This window comes from Plectrocnemia conspersa, unplaced genomic scaffold (genome assembly GCF_051122295.1).
Source record: "Plectrocnemia conspersa isolate PC_06_02 unplaced genomic scaffold, ASM5112229v1 ptg000005l, whole genome shotgun sequence".
NCBI classification, from domain to species: Eukaryota; Metazoa; Arthropoda; class Insecta; order Trichoptera; family Polycentropodidae; genus Plectrocnemia; species Plectrocnemia conspersa.
Genome location: NW_028277169.1, coordinates 20,792,509 through 20,813,532, shown reverse-complemented (window position 1 = coordinate 20,813,532; position 21,024 = coordinate 20,792,509). Strand labels below are relative to the sequence as shown.

At 31.1% G+C, this 21,024-nt stretch overlaps 1 protein-coding gene across 8 annotated transcripts in view; it reads left to right on the top strand.

The window, feature by feature from the left end:
- LOC148235114 (protein quick-to-court-like) overlaps positions 1–21,024 on the top strand; it is a 32,344-nt gene that overhangs the window by 10,493 nt on the left and 827 nt on the right. For 3 of the 8 annotated variants that reach the window (XM_088186525.1, XM_088186524.1, XM_088186523.1), the window contains exons 2-5: positions 10,920–11,160; positions 16,698–17,816; positions 17,884–17,976; positions 20,385–20,480. In XM_088186525.1, coding sequence (XP_088042651.1) covers positions 10,924–11,160; positions 16,698–17,816; positions 17,884–17,976; positions 20,385–20,480 — 1,545 coding nt within the window. In that variant the 5' untranslated portion in view covers positions 10,920–10,923. Of the gene's footprint in view, positions 1–10,919; positions 11,161–12,388; positions 12,512–16,697; positions 17,817–17,883; positions 17,977–20,384; positions 20,481–21,024 lie in introns of those variants that run through there. The other 5 variants (XM_088186527.1, XM_088186528.1, XM_088186526.1 and 2 more) reach the window with 3 other exon arrangements.

The window sequence follows — 21,024 nt, the reverse complement described above, 5'->3', positions numbered from 1 at the left end:
CTTCTGAAGAACTACTATTACCACTAGAACTTCTTATCTATACTTATAATAACCATTGTCAGTTTTATCCACACTAAAATAAGGGTGTGATTATTCAAGATTTAGAAATTGCATTGCATTTTAGAATGCTGGGTAGAAATAAATAATATCCGGAATGCATTGATCGTTCAAAAGAATTGATATTCTCATATATGCTTTGGTTAAATGCTGCCTACTTACTGTTATTTCTGGATATATGTAATAAATTTAGTTTTTTAATATACATTTTAGTGTTAAATAAAAATATATTTAGAGACTTAGTCTTAAATATCAAAAGAACAGCGCCTTTTTATAAATATTTTAATGTTGAGTGTCGGTAAAACAGTGTGTGTCGGGCCTAAACGGCGAATGAAATGCTTTTTATTAAATACTACCTATTTACTGTGATTTCTGAACAGAGTATATATGTCATGATTGCGCTATATCTTGGCCTGCCGACGACTATTGCGTGCTATGCGCTTAAAACCTCGCGCTTCGTGTTGCTCGCTCGTTTGAGTTGATATAGATAAAATTTAATTTTCGGTATATTTCAAAAGAATTTCAGCTATAATCTAATTAGTTCCATCATTGGATCACTATATCTAAAACATTGTAAGTATTTAACCAGTAGTTTTGTATTATTCTATTGATATACTTTTTTCCACGATAACATATTTAATCTACAGATTCTGTTCTACCCATTTATTGGTTGATAAAACACTTTTTTTAGAAAATTGCCATTTTCATGAAAAAAATATTTATAATATATCTTGGGTGAAATAAAAATTATCGGCCCATATAGTATTTATGTAATATGAAGTCAATGCAAAAAACAAGCAACATCAAGATCAATCAAAGTGACTTTTAAAAGTTTTTATACTATCTTTTTTGCTTTTTTGGGTAAGATAAATTAATAATAATATAATAATAGTTCTGTTTTAAGAAACACCTAAAGTATATAAACCATTATTCTGATTATTGCAATGTGTAAAATCGAAACATATTTTTCACAAAGAAAACATTGGAAATTATTGATCGTAAATTTTTAGAAGCAGAGAAAGTGCATATAAAAGCTTACCACAAACAAGGTTAATAAAATAACATCTAAAATATATTTGACAAGAACCTGGATATATTTGATACTATTTACTTCTCTGAAATGCAACTGAGCCATTTTATTAACTTTTCTATATTTCAAAATAAAATTAAAAAAACAGTTCATTCATAGAAACAAAACACGATAAATCAATGGCATAAGTCTAATACCTAATACTTGGGTTTGATCATCGCAGTATACGTTTTCTTAGATTTTCCTAATCTCGCAGATGAATACCGTAATGAATAATTAAAGTAAAATCTAGCTAGGCCTATTGATTTTAAGCTATAATAATTAAGTTTATATTTAATAAAATAGACTTACCGATTTTGATGTCAGTCTGATTGTCTTAGTAGTTCATGGTTGTGTTTGCTATCATGTAAACGATTTAGACTAACGCTTGACATGCAGTGCAGGCTGCATAGACGGTCGCCTGGGGCACCAACTGCAAAAAATCAAAATAAAAGAGTTTTGAACATTTTAGAACATCTAAAAAATAAAAAAAAATGCTTGGTAAGCGTACATGCAACCGTGTGCATCAGATACCACTAATAAGTATTTTTAATATTTTTAACACTTTTTTATGTTGAACATACATAAAAATAATTTTCTAAAATATGTCAATTGCACTGGGGTTCTAAAAACGTAATTTTTATCAATGTTTAAAACTGCCAAATATATTCTAATACCTTTTTAAAATATACATAAATGATAATTTCACATTCATTAAAAATGGATTGCACTAAAATATATTCGTATATGTTTAATATAGGAATAGCCAAGAGTTGAAAACTATTTTTCTAGCCATCCTTATAGTGGAGTAACTCGATAATAGTATCATGGTAACCATATATTTTGCTCTCTGTCGCTCTTGTATGCACACTTTGACTATTATATTCTTTGTTCTGTGGTTACCATACAGTTGTTTTTGCCGCTGTTTTTTAGCGTTGATTACTATACATTTCAAAATTATTTGTGTAAGATATTTGAATGTATATCAGGTCGTGCTTTAACTGTAATGTGTTGATAATATGTAGGGGGGGGGGGAGCAACTTAGTTTTTGCTTGTGGCGCTAAATAAGCTAGAGCCAGCCCTCCTGTCATGTTTCAATTGTTGTCACGTAATGATAAATAAATATAGCTCGATGTAATATATAAATTTCCTGCGTTCGAATCCTACATGAACTCCACAATTTCTATTCATCTAATCTAAAATTAAAATAATAAATAAATAGATTTTATTAACCAAAAGAAGACTTCAAAATTATGGACAAATCTAGGAAATGGGCTTGAATGTGAATAACGATAATATATATATTATATAGTATATAATATATATTTTTTAAGAGATATTTTACGAATTATTGCTATTTCTGACATTGATTGTTTTTATGAATCACAACGTATGTTTTTAAGCGAGCAAAATGTAGCTCATTTAGCAAAAAAGTTGCACTATGGCTGCGTGTACGACAAAATAGCATTTCCGCATTCTTTATATTTTTCCTTCTGGTTTTTTTAACCTTTCTGATTGTATTTGTGACCTGAGACTTTAAATATATACACAATATTCATATTATAATGAAACCTTTTATTATTGTATTTTTACACAAATAACCGTTTTTTACGTAACTTGCAATGGTTTGACACACAATGAAAGGCAATTCGGGTTTTGACCAAAATTTCAGCATTTTGATTGTCTTCCGTGGGAAACAGGTTTTTGGTATTTTATTTAAACTAAACTCTCTATTGACCAAATGGTTTCTATACTGGTTTTAGATAAGATAAGATAATGAAACAGAAAAATGTACACCGGTACTCTAAAATCATATTGCCCCAGTTAAATCGCATTTAGTATTCATGCATTACAGTAGCTCCAATAGAATAGCACAGGCGTTGCATTCATAATATTTTTTATTCATAGCAACTATCCGGGTAGTTTTCACCGCAAAGTCAGATCTGGGTCGAGTTCTTTGGCGTCTTTGAGAGCTCACTCGGCTCGAAAACACTTGTTATTATGACGTCACGATCAATTAAACATACAATCCGTTCTACATATTTGCCGGTGGTTACGTAATTATGAGGTACTTTCAATTTTTTCGACATTCAATACAATTTTCATTCACAAGTAACGTTTAGATCGCGACGTTCGTTTCGTTAAAAAAAATCCGCATAGGAAATACTGCAATGGTGCATCCACAACCATAAACATGTTGAAGTTTAACGAACCCTCTCACGTAACAGTCTGTACGTGATGGGATCGATTTCCGACCTTAGTTTCTGAATTGGAAAAAGTGTAAGGTAAGGAATTTATTTTTGCATCTCAATTTTTAAAAGAAAATGGTTATGGTTTGTTAAATTTTAATCAATTTTCAACTCCAATTCCACACAGTATAAAAATCAATTCAATTTATTTATCCATAAATAAGACTGATTGAGAACATCTGTTGAAAAAATCGACAAGCACAAAAAATGTTCCACATCACCGCTCGTGCTTCAGTAATAACAATTTTCTTACAAATAATAAACAAAGTTGTAAATCCTATACATTTTAAAACATTGCTTTGATATTTAAATATATATATTTATTGCAAAATTACATGAATTATACATAGCGTTCAAATATATTAGAACTATAATAAAAATGATAATTTTATATGTTGTCTAGAATCAATATCAGCCATAGATCATTTCTTACGTTTAAGTGAAATGCATAAAACATTGTACTTTTTTTTAATTTCATAAAAATAATAATGATTCAACTAAAATCAATTTATTTTTCAGAATATGTTATTTTATTAATATCCTACATTTTTACCATAAAGATAAGATATCTTAAGTCATGTTGTAAGGTCTTAATTTAATAATTATGGTCGATAATTGATTAAATTGTCTTTAAATTTTATCGTTTTACTATACTTAACTACATTTTTATAATTCCTTTTTTTATGAAGGGCTAAATTTTAGAATGCAATTGTGGTGATATATAGAGTTTTCTGGCATATTTAGTTTTTTACAAGAATAATTTACTTTTTTATTGTAGTCGTTTTAAATATGACATTAAGCTAAATATTGTACATTATAACGTTGAGATTAAGCAATCTGTCGTCACAACAATAAAGTAGCTTTATTTATATGTAAAAAATACGCTCTAATTTCATAATGTGTCAAATAATCCCAGTGAAATAATAAATATTATATTTATCCCAAGAAGTTAGTCATAAAAATCTAATATAAGAAATAAACCAATAAATAATATCTGAACAAGTCGATCGCGATACAATGTATTGACAATATCATTTAAAATAACAATATTATTTTACGTCCTTTCCAAACAAAGAGTAGTTTCATCGGTAATTATGGGCGATTAACATCTCGGGACGGATGTGCTATAATTGTTTGGTAACTTTAGAGATCTCTCTTATATTGTTGTATTTCTTTACTTTAGAAACGGACGTATGATTTTTATTTTCGTATGTTTAAAATAGTTGTTAGAATAACTTCTAAATTATAACAAATTGAGAAGGTGATTGAAATCCTCACAATTGTATATTTTCGCGAGGAATATGAATTAATTTTTTTTGTCATTGTTACGGGAAAACATTGCTGTTTGATATTAAATTTCAATCTGAGTTGCAAGAAACAAAATCTTGAGTTTTTACGCAACAAAAGATATTTTCAAGAAATTAAAACCCTGATTCATTACCATATGTAAGAATGACTTTTTCAGATATTTTGAGCTATTACAGTATTATTCATCAAAAAGTGTAATAGATATTTCTTTTAAATTTATTAAAGCAATTGAAGAGAAAAAAAATCTTTTTGAAATGCAATGCAAAGACGAAAAACAACAGACTTGATTTTACACACAGATGTGAGGTGGTTAGGCCAAAGCAAGTTTTTGAAAAAAAATTTAAGATTTGTTAAGCAAGATCATTCGCAAAGATCACTAGTGCTAGCTGGATCAAAATTCGCTGTGTCACTCGTCGTTCTTAACCGATTACATAGAAAAACTCTAAAGCGTGATTTGATTAGAATTTTATATGTATTCAAAAAATAAACGTTAGCTATGATCCAAGACCTCAAAGATGAACGTTTTGTTAGATAAACAAACATCACAGATCATTTTCAAAAAAATCCAACGTGCAATACATTTAATACCGAAAAATACGTGTCTGAAATTCAGAACGTCTTAAAAATAGATTTAAAGACTTAATAAGCAATTAAGTTCTCGTACAATTTATGATTAATCCAGGAAAATAACGTGGATAGTAAATAAGTTGTAAGCAAATTTGCAAAACTAATTAATTTTGCCAATTTAACTTTTAAACAAGAAATTATTTCTTTGCGATGTGATATTTCTTTGAAAGTCAGATCTTTGGAAAAGATTTTTGTGTTTGTTATGTTATGTTTATAAATATTAAAATTTAAGATGCTTTAAAAATTTAAATTCCTGTTTAAGATCCACATATTTGAGTCAGCATCTTCCATCTTATAATTAATAAAAAATGACAATCGGTTGGGTTTGACAAATAATCCCAGCAAAGATACCTTAAAGTTAGCATTATCAAATTATTCTATTTATTTTGTTAATTTGGCAGAAGAAGTTGGACCACAAACTTTCCACTTTACTAACAACATAAGCGATGAATATATTACAATTAGCAAAAGCTACAATTTGTAGTGTTTTTCATAGTTGAAAGTGTTATCAATTGATTTCTACGCTCCCTTCTCTGATTAGTTCAAAGCCCATTTATGAAATTTGATAGATAGCTTCTGCCTTTTTTAATCTAAAAAGTCGATCCCGACAACAAACAAGCTGGCCACCCCTGATATAAAGCAGAAACCCAATCTAAATTTTTATATTGCTCCAGTTTTAGATTTTTTTGCAATATCATTTGCCAAATTTAAAGATATGGCAGCTGTTACAATAACTTCAAGACTACATAAATTAAGGATACCTTAATGAAATGTTTAGCTTATCGTGATACACCAATATCAAATGATCTTTTTATATTTCTCGCATATTTAAGTCATATAACCAGAGACAAATTGCGTGATTATAGTGATCGAAAAAATCTCAAATTTTTGCTTAATTCTGAAGAGTCGTCCTTCGCTTTATCAATTATACAAAAAAGACCATGGCTATAAGCTTTATTCCGAGATTGATAACATCGACCACGTCTGGTTGGATGTTATAGGTAATTAAACACGTTAATTAAGATATTTTTTGAATAGATCATATTAAAAGATAAATTCATACCGTGCCGTTTGCGAAATCGCCTCCATTCATGTATTGCACGATTAAAAAATCACTTTAGAAAGTAACATCTTCCGCTTCAGCAGGAAGAACGGTCGATCGGAATTCGCAAATTGATTCACGTGACCGTTCGTTACAACGGTTTAATTTTAATTAAAATCGTACGTAACCACGTGAGAACGTATGCAAAACTTTTTACGGATAAACTTTGACGCTTGTATAATAAAATTAGCAAACGCTTGAATACAACTTTTGAAGATTCGAATAATAAAGTGCGGCTTACGGTAGTTTGAGGTGTTTGTTAAATAATATTACGAGCATTTTGTATTGTAATTTATTTTATATATTCATGTAGCAAAAGTCACGATTTTAACATTAACGGCAAAAAATACTGTCACGTAAACGATGACGCGTTAAACATAATTATTTTTATGTGCGCTGTTACCATTTTTAGATTGAGTCTATTAGTTAAAATAAAGAGGCTGTATGTTTTAGGTGTGGTACATCGTAAGAACACACTAATGTGTAATAATATATGCTAAAAAATGTTGTAAAATAATTTTAATATTTCAATATAATGCAGAAAGCTTTTTAAGAAATAACCAAGATGTAAATAATCCATCGAAAAAAGACTGTCGAATAAGTCTAAAAAGCTAAATATGTGCGTTGATAATTCAATATTTAAATATTTTTTCACTTTTACATTACAGAATGGTTTTATTTGACGCTTCAGATATGGCTACAGTTAATTAGACAAATTCCGTCCGGCAAAAACCGCAAGAATTCTGTATTGAAAAGTGTGTATTGAAAACTAATTTATTTTAATTAGAATATTGTAATATAAAATATGTGATCCTCAAAGTTTTAATATCGGCCAATTAATGATATTTTAAAAATTATTCGTAATTATAAATTTTTATTTTTCGCCGATGACATTAAAGCATTCCTTAAAATATTTAGATTTAAGGATTGTAAAAACCTCACTTTAATTTTGAAAATCTATGTCTGTGGTCTTCAGCTAATAGATTACATTTACATGTATTATAAAATAGATAACAAAGTGCTTAATCGTACAGAAGTAATAACTAATTTGGGTGTATTATATCAAGAGGACTACATATTCCATCAACATACAGAAAACTTATGCAATAAAGCCTCAGATGTTTAAAAATGTCTTTAATTCAGCAGCTTGAGGGAACTGTGTGCCTTGTATGATCACAAATTTGCCAAATAATACAACCGATTTATGAAAAAAGGTTCAAAAAGAATTTCTCAAATACCTGTACATATGGGAATATAAAATTTATGCATTTTTATTTCTCACAAAATTCCTGCAAGGTATGCTAGAATATGATTTCCTCGCGTCGCGTCAACAAGTATACATTCTTAGTGTTGCTGGTAGTGAATATTCACAATTAGGAGATTCTGAAAAATATACTTTTTTTCTCTAGTTGCGATTTATTATTTTCTTGAATAGCCAATATTTTGAAACAAAATTACGGATAAGACTGACTAACGAACTTCTCTAAAATATTTATAAGGCCTATTTTGTTTTTTAAAAAATAAATTTAGAAATTACGTCTAAATATACTAATATTTGAAGGCAAGCAAATAAAATTTGTAAAATATAATTATCATGGGCTTATGAATGACTAACCATTTAACTCCAATAATAACTACTACTGTGTGATTGGAAACAACCAGATAGAAATTGATAAGCGTAATAATAATAATATGGCAACCACTATATTAAAAATTCATTTTTAAGCAAAGTTAACAAAAATATAATCACTTTAAATGTTAACATGGTTGGTCCCATGATGCTGCATTATGGAACTCAAGAATTTTATTACATAAATTGATGTTCGTTCCTCATGGTATTTAATATATTTATATTTTCTATGTAACTTCAGTCAATTGTGGATCATAATTATGTTGAAGGTTTTTTTTAATCGAGTAAATTTAAATGGGACATTATATGTTATATTTCTTTCTGTTTCTTGTTTGCCCATTGAGAACAATCGTTATTTCCAATGGGCAAACAATAGGAAAAAATCTAGGAAAACAAGCCAAAGCAAAAAGAGAACAACACTTATGTATCCTTGTTTTAGTTACATTCAAGAGATAGTATTTAGAAAGGCGATGATACGAGTAGATTAAAATGAATGTAGTCAAGTTTGGACTGGGAATACGTGGCATTAAAAATAGGCCTAGCTAAATATTCGATTCAAAATATGATTCGCTATCAAAAATCTAGGTCTGATGAAATTTACAATATCTCTGAAGTGCAGTTAAAATTATTGAGCAGCATAATTACATCATTAAGAATAAAAAACTTGTCATTTACAGTACACACAAAATAATTAGTAATTGTATCAGTATTTTTTTACATTTGCAAAAATGTATGTCTTAATTATTATTATTATTTTACAGATATCTTCGAAAAATTAAATTTGTTAAATAAACAACTGCAAGGACCAAATAAGACCTTTATTGATGTGAAATCCGATATATTTGGCTTTATTGGACTTCTGAAATTGTATAAAATTAATTTTTCAGATTCAAAATTTGCACAATTTTATTAGTTAAATAAATGTGAGGTAACTGATTCTTCAACACGTGTTATAGTGGATCATTTGGGTAAAATGGCTTGTGACTTAAATAACGGTTTTTCAGATTTAAAATAAATTGGTTTTCCACCCTGGATAACTCAACCAATATTGGTAGATATAACCCTATTCAGCATAAAATATTTAAATTTCGTGGATTTATGTCGAAACAGAAACAAAATATCAAATTATAAGTATAGGGGAAAATACTAATACCGTTCCCATCGTTACATTCAGTTGAATGCGGCTTTAGATTTGTTATTTAAAAATGAAATCCTCTAGATTTCACAAACCGTTGGATTTTTAAGATTAAAATTGACTAAATCAACCTCATATAAAAACTCTGCAGCACACATCAAACACAAGGATCGCACTAATTTTTACGTTATTTTCTTCAGAGTTGTAAATGTAATTACTTACACGAACCATCCCGGAGAAATTAATCAAATTTTTCTCCTTTGTATATAAATATTGCTAATGCCTGAACTATGACTCGACAAGACAGTACTCGTATCATCATACATATACATTTTTTAAGAAAAAATATTTTAAATAAGAGTTGTCATTATTATAACTATTTTAAAATTAAAATAAATAAATGTAACTTACATAATATGTAATATTGTATTCCGAAAACAAAATATATTTATATATTATTGTAAATTTATTCACCACCGTATTTCGTTTGAGAACAACGGTTAGGTTTGTTTAATTTAAATAAAGGAATAAAATACAATTCAAAATTTATTTATTTCCGCTGTATTATTATATATGTATTAAGATCCGCAAGATTTATTAGTATTGATAGAAAGAACTGCAAAGAAAACTGCCAACCTTCTTAAATACAATATCTTAATAAATATACAATATACAAAAATCAGTAATGAAATAAACCAAATTTAAAAAGCATTTGAAAAAAGTTTTGTTAAATATCTATATAAACGATTTTTCAAAAACAAGCTGCTGGTATGTATGATAAAAACTATTGTCTGACAACAATTATATTTTTTAGACTTTTGACCGTATGGATACAATTTATACACTACAAGTAAATATCTAACATACGAATAATTATCTTTCCAAAATTATTTACCTTTAAAATGGATTAGTTAATTATAATACTTATTTATAAAAGTTTTTGTCATAAAATGTATTCTAACATCTTAATATTTTTGAGAAATTACTTTAATTGTATTAACTCTTTTAGTGCCAAGCGAAATTAGGCGATGTATGATAAGAATGCCAAGCATTTTTTTGGCCAATATAGATGATTTGACTTTTACACCCTATAACTGAACACTTTCCCATAATATTTAATATACAACCGAATTTTGAAAAAAATAATGTGGAAATCCGTCGCACACGGTTACAAGGCCGACTGATTCAGTAGACAGAGCTTGTTTTATTCTGTGGGTGCAGCGCTTAATCAATTCACATGCAGGCTTATTATTTAAAAATAAGGTGGGAGAAGTCCACCACCTTATTTTTAAATAACATTCTTCTTGTACTAGTTTTTTTTATGATTGCACATAAATGATTCTGATGTAAATTACTTGGGTTTCCATTGTGGATATTTTTGGGGGTAGTCAGCCATAAATGCTTAATGTACATAAATAATTATATTTGTTTGTCTTAATTATGATCTAGGTGTGTGGTGTAAAAAAATAATTCTAAATTCATGTGAGTTCTTATAGTAGATACATAGTATACTCCCAGCTGTTTATATTGCTCAATTACAATAAATATAATTCACTAATTTAATAAAAAGGGCGCTAGATGAAAAGCTTCGTCTCTATCTGCGTCATATTGTTTTATTAAAAAGTATTATAATATATAAATTATAACAAATGAGTGAAAAACATTTGAAAATACTCGATTCGACAAGATAGATTACTGATTTTATTGACCTTCGTTTAATTTTGTGATTTGTTTCGTTTCAGTGGCATGAGCGAGGGTTTCGCGCGCAGCCACCGCGACCGGCGGCTGTCGCCGGAGGAGAGCGAGTCGAGGATACCCGTGCCGTTCCAGCGCTCGCGCTCCATGCGTCTGCGCGGCGAGAGGAACTTCGCCCCGGGGCCCCTTGCGCCACCGCCCTCCTGTCCGCGCATCGCCGAGACCAGGGAATCGTCGACGGAGTCGCACGCCCCCAATGGTGATCTGCGGCACCGGCACCGTAGCTTGGTGAGTACTCTCACCGTCGCACATGGGGATATTTAACACATTTTATAATATAACTTAATATAAAATGGTTTTAAAAGCAATATTCTTACTCTTTAATATACTTTAAATTCTAACGATTCATGGAGATAAACCGTGTATCAAAAACTTTCGATCAGTCCCCGCTCCTTCATTAACTGCTAAGTTGTTATCTGTGATCACCATAAAGTAAAGAATGTATAGAGTAAACACTGTAGTGACCAGCAAAACGGTTTCATTCGCGTAATTGCATGACCACTAACCTCTTAGGCCGGTTTCACACGTGCCGGATGGATTCACCCGGCACCGGGCCGGCGCCGTGTAGTTTGGATGGTGTTGTATGGGCTAGTACCATTATGGGCTACCTACCATTTCAGACGTGCTGGACGAATCCATCCGGCGCCGGCCCGACGCTGCCCATACAACACCACCCCCACTACACGCCGCCAGCCCGGTGCCGGGCAAATCCATCCGGCACGTGTGAAACCGGTCTTATGCTTTGCGAAGGCGACAAAATATCGACACTAAAATTATCATTATCGCCACAAAATGCATTCAACAAAGCCACGACTTCATTTTTATAAAATTTATTAAATTTTTTTAGTCACTTAATAGTTTTTCGTCATTGCAACGAATGTGTATTTTTTCCTGAATTGTATGTATCTTTTGTTTTTACTCCTCTTTATTTATGACATAAATATCTGATGAAATCTCAGAACATGTATTATATAAAGCGTTTCAAAGTATTCTAACAAATGCGGATTCGCTATAGATACAAAAACACCAAAAGTCGCTGTAGTGGTGGTTTAAAAAAAACAGTCGAAAATATTTTTTTAAATATGTCATTTCAGGGCAATTATATCTAAATATATTTTCACTAGTAGATTTGTATTTTTACCCATTTTCAACTTTTCCTTATGTGGTAATATATACAACATTTACATACGAATGCTCCTTACCGAGCATTCTATTGTTGTTAGTCATGATTGTTCATTTTTGCTATTTTAATGCATTTATTTAATAAATGTTCCTCTGTGCAAATGTAATGCTACTATTCTAGTATTAATATATTGTACATGCAATAATGAAGAATTTAGATTTCTGAATTTTTTCAGACCACGCTTTGTGAATTATGTCCCACTGTGCGTCACACAGTCTCTCCCCGCCATCTCGTCTCGGTTCATCCCCACCTAGGAAAATCGACGTCCGCAACACAGTACCGCGTTAACCCCTTTCCAGTTCGCACGCATTTCCGCCTCGTTTCGTAAGACGAAAATGTAGTATTTAGCAGTGTTGTGGTTATTAAAAAATATTTAAAATCAGAATGCAAAAGCCGGTTAGTTTGTTTCGGCTTTTTCTCAATTTTTTCTTTGTTAGAAATTTATAAAAAAAAAATTTACTAAATACTTCCAACTACAAAGTGTCGAATTATAAAAAGTAATGTATTAATATAATAAAAATAGATAGTTTTGATTGTTTTGCCTTGTATACTCATTAGAAGTAAATTTTCGTAAATTATGTATTTTCATCATATTATAAAAATGTTATTTTTAACTTATATAAAGCGTGTAGAATATTAACGGCGAAATCAAAGGGGAGATTTTTTTTTTTTTAATAATGTTCTTTAAATATCAGAGAGTAGTATGGTAAATTAGATCTCTAAATGTTTATAAACTAAAAACTAATCTTGTATTGCGTTGTCAAAATGTCGGATTAAACTGAATCAATAGCAACTTTATGATTGAATATATTATATCAAGAATGGAAAATCTTTACACGTGTGCGTTCCAAAAAAAAAAGTTTATTAAGTTGCTCGCGTGGTATTTTTTTAATTGCGGAAAAAAGGAAATGAAGATAAGTTAGAAAATAAATGAACAATTTTACATAGGTGAACTCTCGAATATTACTAACGCGTTCAATAGTAAAGTTGAACTCAATAAGGTAATTTTTCATTAGTTAATGTAATTATTTAAATATCAAAGAGAAACAAAGTAAAAGCCTGTTCCAGAAGAAATACATTAATGTTCATAAAAAATTAAATAGTCTTACCAAGACTTAAAATAAAATATTAAAAGTGAAAAAAGCGACGCATTATTATGACACCCTTACTACTCAGTAGCCTGACATTGGCGGTTTTTGGCAAGTTGTACTTATGTATAAAACTATTTTTGTATGTGTATCAAGGTGATTAATGTAAATTCACTCTTAATATTCTCAAAAGCTTAAATTAAAAAATCGCTTATTTTGAAGCGTGATTTTGCCAAGTTCGCCCTTAATATTCTCAACGTCTAATATATTGCAATGGGTCATAGTGTTTTTCTATTTCAAGGGGATCGAAATTAGTTATTGTTATATAATTATAATTCCGTCCGACCAACACAGATTATGTTTTTCTATTTTTTCCTGATCTCGTGAATAAATATCGTGATGAATAATTAAAATAAAATCTAGCTAGTTCGTGCATAGTAACATATATTGATTGTTAGCTGTAATAATAGCTCAAAATCCTATCTGATGTCTCACTTTTTTAACAAAAAAAATATCATTTTATATTGTAAATCTTTACTTAACTTAGAAATAAAATACAAACAAAGTAAAGCAGTAAAAGCGATATATATATATAAAATTCTATCAAGCTCCAAGTGGCAACTGGCGAGCTTGTTTGGTTCGTATGTAATGAAGACAAGTCAAACGCGCGAGCGTCACTCGGGTTGGTGCGAATTGGCACATATAAAACGGTTGTTGTTGATTGTGTTTACACCGTTGTAACGCATTGGGCTCACGCTTGTAATATTGCAACGTAAATATTACGATAAATATAAAAACCTGTAAATAAATAGCAATCACCTGACAGAGAGGATATATGATTACATTATGGATGTTTTTAAAGATTTTAGGTTCAATTAAATGAAAATATACAAAATATTAAAATGCAGATATAAAAATATTAATATTTTAATGGTATAATACACACAATTTAAATTTAAAAGCTTGAAAATTATCATAAAAAAGTAGCTACCTATTTTTTTTCAATTTGATACTTTACCAATTTATTCACAAAAAAATATGAATAGAACGACAAAAAACTTATGAATATTTGTTTAAACACAGATTAAATTAAATTATTAAAAACTGAATAAAATTTGCTCTGAATGTATTTGAATTTTTAATAAACATATTATATACTGCTATTTTGAGATTTTTTCAATGACAAAGAAGGCATTTTCTGGTGAATACATTTTTTTTCCATTGAATGGTCTCATATGAGCTTTTTTTATTTTTGTGGCTCTCTTTAGAGAGTACGTCATTTACGTTATAAAGATCCTACAATATTATTTTTTTCTTGATGTAAAGCTTACTTGTGTAACTTCAGTAAAACTCATATCAAGTATGCAACATCGAGTATAAAGTCATAATATCGCTCCATCTTTGTTTTTATTGACCATTCATTTACTGAATGCTATTTTCCATATGTCAACGACATAATATAGTATGTATGTAGTACATATGTCGCTTATTAAGATTGAATGATTTCACTTTGCTATCTAACTATTTACATAGTAGTTGTTGATCGTGTTTACCCTATTATAACGCATTGGGCGAACGTCATGTTGGAACGATGTCGCACAACAAAAAATACCTGTTTTTTACAAAACCCAAGATGAATATACTATTTTTGCGCTTGTTATGTTTGTACAATTTCTAAGTTAACATTTTTAGTACTATTCAAAATGTTGCGTGATTGATTTATTGACCACCCTCAATTTTTTCTTGAATTGTTATCATTATTTTTCACGCGTTCTCGTTAAATTAGAGCAACGAAATATAGTTCATGGCTGTTCTTAAACACACACCTGTTTTACGTAAACACGCGTATGTTCGTGCCTGTTATTTTGGAACAAAACCTTTTATTGTATTAATTACATTTCAGATATGTAAATGAGTGTTATTTGTGTAAAAATAAGGCACACTGCGTACTACGCACTCTTGTTATCGATTTTGGCAACGACCCAAAAAAATTAACGTTACTTTACAGGATCTAAATAATATAAATAACACCTACTTTAAAACAAATCATATATGACAACTCTTGCAGTAATCTTATAAAATCCACACATAAAAATTTGAAATTTTCCATACCTTCTATGGTTGGATAGCTTGTTGACTTACATAACCAATTACATTTTTAATGCATTGGTTTCATTGTTTTATTGGTACCTTGCGTAGGATCGTCAAAGGACACGTAATTAACTTTTATAATTCAAACAAACAATTTATTAAAATGTTACATTATAAATATGTATTTAACTTCTCCCAACGAGGAAACGTTGACCGTTTATTTTTCTTACGCATGCGATCTTCAACCCACGTTACCGGAGCTATAAGGACCAATTAAAACAATTATGATGGTATTTCTTATTGTATTTTTCTTCTACGTAACATTACACGTAGGCTCACCATTGCGTCCATGCAGTATGGAAGTCAGCAGTTTATGAACGACCGAGCAGAAGTTTCCAGCTTGACTTGGGTTAAGCATATCTTGGCATTAACAACATTTGTAACGGACATTACCCAAATAAATCAGAACAATATATATATAGAAAAAAGAAAACAAATATGTTGCCACTGGAGACACTATCCGGTAGCGCAGACCCTTGACTATACAGTAGCGCGCTCTGACCTCTCTCCGTGGATGCAGCTTGGATGCGCCGATTCAGGGACATCTTTTGATGGGAAAAGTCAGGTGGAGGCATTCTCCCCTCCCTTGAATTTGACCAGAAAAGTTCATGTCATTTAATGAATTTTAATGAAATAGAAATATTAAAAAACGAGCACTGATTAGCTAAATTTGCCCCCCCCCCTTCCACTTTAAAAAGTTGAAATGACGTCTTTGATTCTATACCAGAACTTCTTGGATTATCCCTCGAAGAAAATCTGAAGAAAAACGTCTCAAATCTATCCAGAAAATATTCTTTTTATGTCTGTCTTTTCAATGAAATCATATCGGAATACATTTTCACAGAATACAATTTATCTGGCAGGTAAAATTATATGATTTTAACTTAACCATGTATAGTAATATATACATTTACATACGTATCATTTTTATTTATCTTAATGAAATCAACATATTAAAAAATGACCATTGACTGGCCAACTCTTGCCACTCCTCTGGAAATAACTAAAATTATGTCCCTGCGCCGATTGAGGCTCCTCTCTGTAATGACTGTTGCTTACTGGGCTGGTGTGGAGGCCCGACAAGGGCAAAGCCCTGGGGTTGGGCCCGATGATGTAGACTTTTTTTGTGGTTCGCAGACATCGAAATTTTGCATTGGCAAGTCATAAGCATTTCTCTATTTTGTTTCGAGAAGCGGTTGACGTTACAAACAATTGCCAAACTTTATATCTCCAATATTGACAGCAGAAAATTATTATCATCAGTGCCATAAACTTTTTCAAAAGCATTTTTTCATTGTCTTACCATCGAGGTTTTTAACTGTGATTTTTATTTTATTTTTCAGTCGCTCAGCTTATCGCAGCCGAATGGTTCAGTTTCTAAGGGAAACACGCCCATCAAGTCTCCGTCGCATCTAAAACACTACTGCCGCTCTAGTAAATTCACACCATCTCCCGAAGGAAAATGCTACACAAATCCAGCTACGCCTCCGGTATCTCCCGAAGATGTCACAGACCACCAGATCGACGACGATATGGATTCTTTGCACAGCTACAGCAGCGTCGCTACCACAGCGTCCTGCGACCACGCCTACGTGGCCAGAAACGGCACCACCTTTAGCGGTAGAAAAATGAAATACGTGGTTCACTGCTCACAGCATGCGGGACAAACCGGAGAAGAATACTTGACGCCCACGCAAAGAGCACAACGCCAAATCAGAAAGCTCAAGGCGTTACTGAATCAAGCCAAATTAGATCTGGAGAAGAAGGATAGTGATATTTTCAGACTGACTAAAGAGGTCGTCGAGCTGCGACTGTACAAAGCCTCCCTCACTTCTCCCGATGAAAAATCCAATTCTAGCGATGCAGTGACCGTTAAAGAAAACACCGGAGATGAGATTCAAACGCCGGATTCGCCGAACCTTGCCGATTTAACAGACGACGGACCGATCAAAACCCACTCTGATTACAGCTATAAGAATCACATGCCTTCGTGCAGCTTAAACTTGAGCGACTTACATTGTTCGCTAGCCGATTCCGGGCATTTTGAAGACTTGACCAATTCTTCGGTGCATTCTAAGGAATCGATCGATGGCGTGGCCATGTTCGATAAAGCATGTGGAGTTGACATTGTAGATAAAGAGGACGAAAGATTAAAGCTGATCAATCTATATGAAAAGAAAATCGAAGACATGACACGCAGGCAGAACAATGAAACACAGGAGATGAAGAAGATCCATAACGACCGAGTAGAGGCTATTCTGCAAAAGTTGGCCGATGTTAATTCAAGATATAGCGAGCTAATGCCAAACTACGAAGAAGCCAAAGAGAGGATACGAGAGCTGGAGAAGCAGCTGGAGCAAGTGAGCAAGCAGCTCGCCCAACAGGAGGAGAAACATCACAAGATGTATCTGCAGATGTATTCTAAAGGTCAAGAATCTGCTAAATATGAATTGGCTAATCAGGTACTGTTTTTTATAATTACTTTTATGAGATTATTTAACATATATTTATATACGACAATGCTTTTAGGGTGCTGAACTCACCCACGCTTATCCGAGAGTATCGGTTCCTGAATTGTTAGAAGAGCTACAAATAACGCAGAAAGAACTAGACAATTTGAGGGTAATTTGAATAATATATTAATGATGGAAAGGAATCATAACAATACTGTATATGATGTGTAATGAATCAATATGTAAATCTGCAAACTTAAAACTTTCATTACAGTCAAGATAGCTTAACACAATACATGGATATTGTAGGAATTTACGGTTTGGAAATATAAAACTTTAATTTTATTTATTTAATATGAAAGCTTACTAAAAATGTAGTAGTATGAATTGAAAATGGAATGCAGTAGTAATGTGTGGGTTATGCCAGTTTTGCCCTTAACCGTTCTAATGCCACGTTCAGTCGCTACATGCCTGTAATTTCAAGAATCACATATGGTGCATATACAGAATCTGTTACTTACGCTACAATATAATATAACAAGACTATTTAGGGTATATAGAGTCATATATAGAAAGACCTTTAAAATTATTACCGCTTGAATAGTCATCTTAAAAATTACTAAAATTATTGAACTTCTTTTCAAGGTCACCATGGTTGCCACTAGCCACTTGTGCTTTTGTAATATATGAAACATCATTTTTTAAAACAAATGATAATTGGTGTAAAGCTTGACTAAAACTATTTTTGTTCTAAAAGTTAGTTTGGGGTGTCTCTCCAGTTCGCGCCTTTGTAATATGATACTTCTCGACAAAATTTCACGCGTTAGATGATAGAATGACTTTTATTATTGTTATATTGCTGGTTTATATTTTATAAAAAAAGATACATTTTTCACTTTGTATAAAAATGTTAGTTTGCTAATAAAGCAAAAATTAAATCAATATTATTTTGTTGTGATAACCTTAGCACTTCGATTTTAACAACTGCAAATGCCGTCCAAATGCACCAGAAACGGCACCCAGAGGCTCCTTTTGAGTTATAAGAGTCCTTAACAAGTCGTTAACACTTGATTATGTATTTTTTTAATTCTAAAAATAGCTGGCATTAGGGGCCTGTAGTACAAAATATACTGTGGCACTAAACTGTTAAAGGACTGGCGTAGCTCGCATCAATAGTATTTATGGTACTTAACGAATCTTTTGGTCTTTCATTAATAATAATGTCCATGTTTCCGACGAGTCTACAAAAATATATCTGTAACGATCAATTTTTTCACAAATATAAGTAAATTTTTATAAAAATGTCATCCATGGATGACCCTCGATCACATGCAGACTTAAGTCGTCGTCTGTTTCAACCTAAAGGCAGCTTTAAAAAAAACTTCATTTAAAACTATTTAATCGAATAGATCAAGAACGAACTAGCTTCTATCGCCAAAATTTAAATTTCCTGTATATCCGCATTTATATTGGAGAAATTTTGTTCTCGCTCACTTTTTGCTGCAACGGCAACTTTTTTGTTATTCGTGCAAGTTTGAAACGCTATTGTGACGCATTTCAGGTTATAAATTGCTTAGTTTTACTACCGATACTAAAAACACAACGACATTTATATTTCTTTGGTGCTGTCGATACAATAGATAATAGCACTTGCTAATTAAAAGATTCCGAATGGATATTGTGATGCATCCGTCATTTTAAAAAAAAATATAATTGCATTGATTCGGATTTGCCGATGTACGTAATGAATATGCAAGGCGGTCTAATTGATAAATCCCACACTAATAATTTAGGCACTGATCATGTTTAAAGATCTCCAAATCCTATATCAACCTCTACATTATTTAAACAAGCCGATGCTCTAATTTATTGCACCTGTTTAACATTGTACTAGAAAAGACAAAGTAGATATATATAACTGGCAGTTTATCCATTTCGAACCACAGCAAGTCTTTGTTCCATAGTAAAATTGAAACAAGTACTAATGGGAGCCTTCAATGTTCTCGAGTAATCTCAAAAAAATAGGACTATAATCCTCGAAAATCAGTGAATTTACAATATAAAAAGTTGAATAGTCTCAAAAAATGAATGTTTCTTCAGTCTGTTAAACTATTAGTTAAAATAGAGGATACTATCTCAACGATTAAAATACTATATGTGTAAAAAGCAAGGGCTTATTATGTCTGATGCTAATTGTTTTAATATTTTTCTTTATTAAACTGTTTTTTGTTGGATAATTGTACAGACTGAAATTTCTAGAACAACCATTAAATATTTTTTCCGATTGATTATTATTGGATAGCAAATAAAGGAGACAAGAGAAAACGAGTCATATTACTAAGCATATCATCTGTAATTCCCTCTTCTCCTAAACTGGATTTTTTAACTTTTAACTTCATACACTATACTATGTTGTGGAATATAATTAGTTCCCACTAGTATACTACATAATTATGATATATGTAATGTTCCAAGATACAGAATCACAATCAGTGTGGAAGTGAAATAAATGGAGTACCTAATGTAGGCACAGTAAAAAGGACAGTTAGCATAGTAGCATAATTTACTATTTTACAGGAACTAAACTACTCGCCGGAGCGTGCGTCATCTAAATCGCGAATTCTTCTAAGCGCAAAGGAGGCTGTTTCACTCTGGGTCCTTGGCGCTCGAAAGGTTTGACGTCGTTCGAGCTCCTCTGTTCGTTGTTACTCTAACAAACTGCTTGTGTTTCTAATTTACCAAATTTAATAACATTAGCATATTTTATATATTTATTTATGTTACAATATGAGCGCATGCAAGCATGATTTATCAGTTTTTCTATTTATGTTTTAAGTTTTATTATTCGCACACGAAGAACATAATATGAAACAGCCTCTTTTGTTTATAATTTCACATAGCACATTTAAATGTATAATTTTATTATGTATAAAGGTTGGAGAACCTTAATTCAGTATTTAATAGTTTGGATACAATAGTAGTTGAACCGTTGAATACTAAATTATTCCAGCCCTTCTTACTGATTTATTTGCACAATGGAATGTACACTTGTTATATTAAATAAATATTTGAACAATCATGTGCATGCACGTTAATGTATGTATTATATTATATTATTTTGTATCTAAGTGAAATTTCCGAATTCAAACTTTGGGAATCTCTCATGTTGTGATTTAACTATGCTTCTTTTAAATATACTAATATATTTTTATTAAAT